General features: G+C 40.6%; 1 protein-coding gene across 1 annotated transcript; it reads left to right on the top strand.

Annotated features, from left to right (window-relative positions):
- The first annotated feature begins 6,218 nt into the window (after positions 1 to 6,218).
- Positions 6,219 to 7,157, top strand: LOC141595489 (uncharacterized). Its single transcript, XM_074415457.1, has 2 exons — positions 6,219 to 6,503; positions 6,630 to 7,157. The coding sequence occupies exons 1-2, from the start codon at positions 6,219 to 6,221 to the stop codon at positions 7,155 to 7,157; spliced, it is 813 nt and encodes a 270-aa protein (XP_074271558.1).
- The last annotated feature ends 415 nt before the right edge of the window (positions 7,158 to 7,572 follow it).

Here is a 7,572-nt window from a genome sequence, read left to right as displayed (position 1 = left end):
GGAGATATATTTAGCGGTCAACTGGTTAGAGTTTCCTATGGATGGATTCGAGGTCATTGTCGGGATGGATTGATTGGGTAAGTATGATGATAAGATAGATTGCCGACAAAAGAAAGTGTCCTTGAAGAGTCCCAAGGGTTTTATAGTGTCTTATAAGGGGTTTGTTGTGAGGCCAAAGTGTAAGTTCATCGCTGTAATGACCTTAAAGTCATGTTTGAGGAAGAGGTGTCCCTTGATTCTTTGCCAAGTAAGAGATCGGCGCGGAGGCACTGACAAAGATCATCGATATACATGTGGTTGGAGAGTTTAGTGATGTCTTTCCAGATGAGATACCGGGGTTACTACGTAAGAGAGATATCGACTTCAATGTGGAGCATAAATCGAGGACATGTCCTATATCTAAAGCACCGTACCGTATGACACCCAAAAAACTGGAAGAGTTGAAGAAACAACTACATGATCTGTTAGACAAGGGGTATATCCGGCCTAGTGTGTCACCGTGGGGAGTGATAGGCTTATTGTGTACCTATGCAAAGATAATTACCCTAGACACAAATTAATGTAGCAATAGGGGTCGAACACCAGGAGACGGGAATTGCGTTGTGAAATGCTATGGAAAGATTTTTATCAAGGTCGATTTCGTTTTGTTTGTTTGTTGTTGGTTTGATTACTAAGAAAAATTAAGATGTAAACTATATGATAAAAGGGAGTCTAGGGGAGTCGGGTCACACATGCAAAGGTAAACATATGATCATGATAAACTCGGTAATAATAACATTGTCAATTGTTTAGGCTTAGAGACACCCACCTTACGATATTAGTGTCAACCATAGACCGGGTCCTAGAGAAACTCACGTTTATGACTAGGTCGTCCTACTACATATGCTTAGTCTAATTCAATTACATGCCTCTCGACTTTTAGAACGAATGAACAAACTTAATCAATGAATAAGGCCTTTAAACAAAGATTAAACGTGGCGATGCAAACATGTGATAAAAACAATTAGACAATATTATATCAACCTAATTTACCATTTTAAATATTTGATTTTGCATGGCTTTCCTAGCCCCTAGAGTAAGGAATTTAGCTACTCATATTAAAATATAAACTACAAAATTTGTTGAATAAAATGCTAGACATAATTGTAGAAATGATGTAAACTAAATGATGAAACATATAATAAGAATAATACTAATGTGATATAATAAAAGTTCAAATGATAAACTATGCGATAACTAAATAGAAATGTAAAATAGTAAACTAGAAATAGGAATACCGTAATGGAAATGAACTTGTAAGGAAGAACAAAGTAGAACCAAATGCTTGAATATATAAATAACCAAATGTTTGATGACTAAATGCTTAACAATATTGAAAACAAAATGTGAAAACTAATGAGAGAAAATATTGCTTAAGGCTATTATAGAGAATATATGACGTGAGAAAAAGATATCCCAAATGACGGATTAAGGCCCCTATTTATAAGAAATTAGGGGCATAACGTAAAAGTCCAAAAGAGGGTCAACCCCGATCGGGGTTGCCAGCCCCGACCGGGGGCGTGGTTATCCGGGTTTGTCTTCTTAATTCCTTGATTAAATGCTCTAAGAATCTCAATGCAACTCCTTAATGCCTCTTTAATCTTCGGTTGAATGTGTTAATTGGCACCTTAAGACCTTCCAAAGAGCATCCTAAGTTGAAAATCCTAAGTAGCTTTTGTGGACTTTACATTTTGGGCTTAACTTTCACTTGGCTTTGTCTTGCATTTCTTCACTTTAATCCACAACTTTTACCATGCAAATCCATTCAACATCTCTTGGTTGGTCCATCATGCTCTTCTATTTAGCCATGCTTCTAGTGTTTGCAAAATATGTAGAATTATGCTCCTAAAGCTCAAATACCTACAAAATATGACAAACCATGCAAATACAACTAGAATGCAAAATTATCTCGATAACACTAATATTAGTGCACGTTAGAATGTAAAATAGAGCTAAAATATGGGGTTAAAGTGCATATATATAAAATGGACTTATTAGGGAGCACCGTGCTGTTTGTGAAAAACAAAGATGGGAGCATGAGGCTATGCATCGACCATAGAGAGCTGAATCATGGCACGGTGAAGAACATATCCTTTGCCAATGATTGATGATCTTTTTGACCAGCTGAGTGGCGCATGGGTGTTCTCTAAGATTGATTTGAGGCCGGGTTATCACCAGTTGAGGATAGCAGATGAGGATATTCCTAAGACAGCCTTCTGGTTGCGTTATGGTCACTATGAGTATATAGTGATGCCTTTTGGTTTGACGAATGCACCAACAACTTTCATGGATCTTATGAACCAGGTTTTTAGTCCGTTCTTGGACAAGTTTGTGGTCATCTTCATTGATGACATCTTAGTCTACTCTAAGACTAATAAGGAGCATGAGGAGCATCTGAGATAAGTTTTGCAGACTTTGCGAGACAATCAACTATATGCCAAGCTATCCAAGTGGAGTTTTGGCTAAAGGAAATGGCTTTTCTGGGTCATGTGATATCTAAAGAGGGTGTGTCGGTGGATCCTAGCAAGATTAAGGCAGTGACAAAGTGGGAATCACCGAAGAATATTTCTGAGATTCGGAGTTTCTTGGGTTTAGTTGGTTACTACAGGAGGTTCGTGAAAGACTTTTCTACAATCGCGAGGCCTATGACAGCTTTGATGAGGAAAGAGACTAGTTTTCGGTGGATGTGAGTTGTGAGACGGCGTTCCAGACCCTAAAGGAGCGTTTGAACACAAATCCTATCCTAGCTTTACCTGAGGGTTGTGAGAACTTTGAAGTATACACCGATGCTTCAAAGAATGGTTTGAGATGTGTTTTGATGCAAAATGGGAAATTTATAGCTTATGCGTCGAGGCAGTTGAAGCCGTATGAGGAGAACTATCCTATTCATGATTTAGAGCTGGGTGCCGTTGTTTTTTATGAGTAACTTTTAAGGTGTTCTCAGATCATAAGAGTCTGAAGTATATATACAATCAGAAGGAGCTTAACATGCGACAAAGACGATGGATGAAGCTGATTGGGGACTACGACATGTAGATCATCTATCACAAGGGTAAGGCTAATGTTGTTGCAGATGATTTGAGTAGGAAGAGTGTTCATTCGTTGTGTACAGCTATGTCTTTGCTGAAGCTAAGGGATGAGATGTCCAAGATGGGTCCATATAATTCGGAAAGGGGATACCGTCAGGGGATTTGACAAGAGCTTGATCCAAAGATCCAAGAATGGAAGTCAAGAGTGGAGAGTGGCACAGTTTCCAGGTTTTCTATCCACACAGATGGGAGTGTTCGTTTTGATGAGAGATGGTGTGTCCGTAATGATGCAGAGTTAAGTAGAGTAATCATGACAGAGGCTCATTGCACTCCTTATTCAGTTCACCCAGGAGGTGACAAGCTTTATAAGGACCTCAAGAAAACGTTTTGGTGGCCTAACATGAAGAGGGATGTGGCCGAGTTCGTGACTAAGTGTCTGACATGCCAGAGGGTAAAGGGTGAGCAGTGAAGACCACAAGGTAAGATTCAGTCAGTTGAGGTACCCGAGTGGAAGTGTGAGTCGATCTCTATGGACTTTATTGTGGGGTTAACAAGGACACAGCAAGGTAACAATATGATTTGGGTGATCGTCGATCGTTTAACTAAGGCAGCTCACTTCATTCCAATGAAGGATACTTGGACCAAGATACAGCTAGATTTGGGTTCCAGAAAGCATGTGGTTCGGTTACATGGTGTGCCTAAGGATATAGTGTCGGATCGAGATGCGCGGTTTATATCACGGTTTTGACAGGAGTTTCAAATTTGATGGGTACGACCGTAAAGATGAGTACGTCTTTTCATTCTGCCACAGATGGTCAGACTAAGAGGACTATCAAGACCTTAGAGGATAGGTTGAGGGCTTGTGCCATGGACTTTGGTGGAAGCTGGGAAGATAGGCTGGATTTGATTGAGTTTTCTTACAACAACAACTATCACACCAGTATAAGAATGGCACCGTTCAAGGCTTTGTATGACAGGAAGTGCCGAAGTCCAGTTTGTTGGGATGACAGTGCAGAGGCAGTGGTTTTAGGACCACAGATGGTGCAAGATATGATTGAGAAAGTTCGATTGAATCGTCAAAAGATGAAAGCAGCTCAGGATCGCCAAAAGAGTTATGCAGATTTGCACCGCAGGGACATCGAGTTCGCAGTGGGTGACAAAGTCCTTTTGAAAGTGTCATCGATGCGAGGGGTGATGAGGTTTGGAAAGAAGGGTAAGTTAAGCGAGAAATTTATCGGTCCGTATGATATCTTAGATTGTATAGGTGAGGTGGCCTACAGGTTAGCTGTACCACCAGCTTTAGATCGAGTCCACAATATGTTTCATGTTTCACAGCTTCGTAAGAATGTGAGTGATCCATCACATGTGCTTGAGGTTGAGAACATAGAGCTTGATGAGTCTTTATATTATGCGGAGTTTCCTAAAGAGATCTTAGACCACACAGTTCGCAAGAAAAGGAATGTAGAGCCCGTCTTACTTAAGGTGCTTTGGTCTAATCATAATGTGGAAGAGGCTACATGGGAACCAGAGGAGGCTATGAGAGAGCGTTTTCCCCACCTTTTTGATCAGGTATGTTTGGTTACGTGGACGTAACCGTTGACTTTTTAGAGGGGTAGGAGATGGTCGCATGCTTGTTTTGAGTTAGTTTGAGTTGGTTTAGCTATGTTTGTGTCATCTTGTCAGTTGTGTTGGGTGTTTTTTTGTATGTAGTGGGAGTTGTTGGGTCTGTTAGTAGTTGTTGGGAAATTGTGTTGTAGTTGTTGGTCTTGTTTTGTGTGTATTATAGTGTGAACTTCAGGGACGAAGTTCTTTTTAAGGAGGGAAGACTGTAATACCACGGTTTTCTAAGTTTGTTACTCAGCCGAGTAAGTGTGTTGTGTGTTTCTGGACAGTTTACTGCCCAGTAATACACGACCAAGTATGGGAATACTCGACCAAGTAGAGGATAATCGGTCGAGTATACTCTATACTCGACCGAGTATCCGGTCTGACGGGTATTATTTTCGCGGTTTGATTTAGAAAGGATTAGAGTTACTTAAAACGCGATTTACAGTTTCTAATAATTTTAACAAAACCTAAGCAAACAACGTAACTATAATCCTCTCCAAATCTCTCTCTCAAGTGCGCGGATCGTTCGTGAGACTAGTTCATCTTTCGTTGTGTCGATTGTGTCGGCAAGCCATTGATTTCATAGGTTCCATTGATTTATCTTTTAGAGTTTGCCCTAATTTGTGATTTGGGGAAAAGAGGTTTTGGCATATGGTAATTGGTATTATGTGATTGTGGTTAGGTGAAGACTTTGTAGAGGAGCCTTCCTAGCTTGCTTGTGTATCTCATTGCAGTTTGTGCTAAGGTAGGGTTTCCCTACTCGGTTAACTGTTAATTGATTTAAGATTGTATTGTGATTGTTGTACGATTGATATTGTGATTATTTGCTGTTGTTGGATTGGAGTTGGGTGTTGGAGTTGTGATGGTTGATGGTGATGTTCGCGAGGTGTGTCCTCGGCTGAGTGGAGTCAGTTGTGGGAATGGCTTCACGCCCTAGTTTTGCCTTCTATGGAACCCGCCACGGGAGGGGATGTGCACATTAATGGACAGGGTTATCGCTCGTTGATGAGCGGGGCTTAGGTGGGTACGGCTGCGGTCCCCCACTTGCAGGAATACACATGTTAGTGTGTAATCAGTTACATGTTGTGATTGGGTGTGGAGGTGGATGATGATCAGCTGTTTATCTTATCATACTTGTCTTATGTTGATTATGCAATAAACTGACCCCGTTGTTGTTTTATTAATATTTGGTGATCCATTCGGGGATTGTGCGAAGATTGTGACAGGTGATGATGACTACTAGCTATGGGGACGAGATGGGGAGTCATCACTCGAGTATAGCTTCCGCTGTCATGAGATTTACCTTTCAGTTGTAGTTGTTGAACATTAGTAATCTTTTAATTTGGTTTTGGTATTGGAACATGTAATCATTAACTATTAGACTTTAATAAATGTTGTTTTGGTTTGGTAACTTTTATATACTAACCTCGAGCAACCGAGATGGTGATGTCTCTCATGCTAGGGTGGTCCTGGTAAGGCACCTTGGTATGTGAGGGTGTCAAAGATTGCCATAATAACATGTTGGATACCCAAGTGGCTCAGATGGCAGTTCATAATTCTTCAAAAGAGCCCGAAAATCTTCCTCCTCAAGGTAAGAAAGCTCATGAGCAAGCTAATGTCATTCAATTGAGGAGCGGTACCACATATCAAAATACAGAATTGCCAAGTAATGAAGAGTTATTGCCCACTAATGAAGATGAGGTACCATGCATGCATCCTAAAGGATTGGGTAATTTGGAGCTAAGTGACAATGAAAAAGAAGTCGGCGAAACTGAAACACGAGACGAGAATAAAAGCGAGAAAAAGAAAAAAGATGGAACAATGTTGGTTCCTTGATCGAATAGCCCCGGGCTCGATCGAGGAAGTTCGGTGCTCGATCGAGTGACATCTAGGCTCGATCGAGTTACCCCTCTGATTGATGACGGTGTTTTAAAAATCAATTTTAAAGCAAAGGAAGCCGAGCTGATTACTATTACACTACCTTTTCCGCATCGTGAACAAAAGTCTAACCCGGACAAGCAGTTTGGAAGGTTTATGGAGGTAGTGAAGAACTTGCATGTAAGTGTTCGTTTTACTGAGTTGATCACTCAAGTGCCGGGTTTTATGAAGTTTATGATGGAGATATTGACAAGGAAGAGGTCCTTTGATGAAGTGGAGACCGTTGCTTTTACTCAAAAGTGCAGCGCCGTATTTCAAGCTAATTCACCACCTAAGCTTAAGGATCCATGGAGTTTTTCCATTCCTTGTCATATCGGTCATCTTTTTATTATTAAAGCTCTTTGTGATTTAGGAGCTATCGTTAGTGTCATGCCTTGTTCTATGTGTAAGAATTTAAACATGGGTCAAATGACTGTTACTAATATGACATTGCAGATGGCTGGCCGATCTATTAAACACCCATTGGGTGTTTTGGAGGATGTTCCCATTCGAGTTGGGAAATTCTTCATTCCCGTTGATTTTGTTGTCTTAGATATAGCTTAGGACAACCAAATTCCTATCATCTTGGGTAGACCATTCCTTCACACAACGGGGGCGGTATAAATGTTAGGCAAGAGAGACTGACTTTAGCTGTGGGGGATGATACAATTGTTTTTAACTTAGAAAATGCTTTAAAACATCACATGATAGAAGAAACTTGTCATAGTATCGATGTTGTTGATTTTACTATTGATGAGTGTCTTGCTATGTGTTTAAGCAGGGATCCTCTGGAGATTGCCTTGGTATCTGAGCCAGCTGCTGAGACGGGTTCATGAAGTCAAGAAGTATATAAGATTGAGAGGTTGCTTACTGGAGAGGAATGCCAAAAGCAAAAGGTACACTACGCCAAATCTGGCAATCAATAAGGAGCATATCACAACGGTTTAATGCATTTAATAACGACACTTAGATTACAGTT

The sequence above is a fragment of the Silene latifolia genome, chromosome 8, assembly GCF_048544455.1.
Source record: "Silene latifolia isolate original U9 population chromosome 8, ASM4854445v1, whole genome shotgun sequence".
Lineage (NCBI taxonomy): Eukaryota > Viridiplantae > Streptophyta > Magnoliopsida > Caryophyllales > Caryophyllaceae > Silene > Silene latifolia.
The sequence above is the reverse complement of the archived record's forward strand: the minus strand, read 5'-3'. Positions and strand labels throughout refer to the sequence as shown.

Excerpts from the sequence above, each read along its gene's own strand:
- LOC141595489 (XM_074415457.1), top strand. The coding sequence starts at position 6,219 with ATGGCAGTTCATAATTCTTCAAAAGAGCCCGAAAATCTTCCTCCTCAA. Across the intron at positions 6,504-6,629 it reads AAAAAGATGGAACAATGTTG|GAAGCCGAGCTGATTACTAT; the intron begins GTTCCTTGATCG and ends TTTAAAGCAAAG.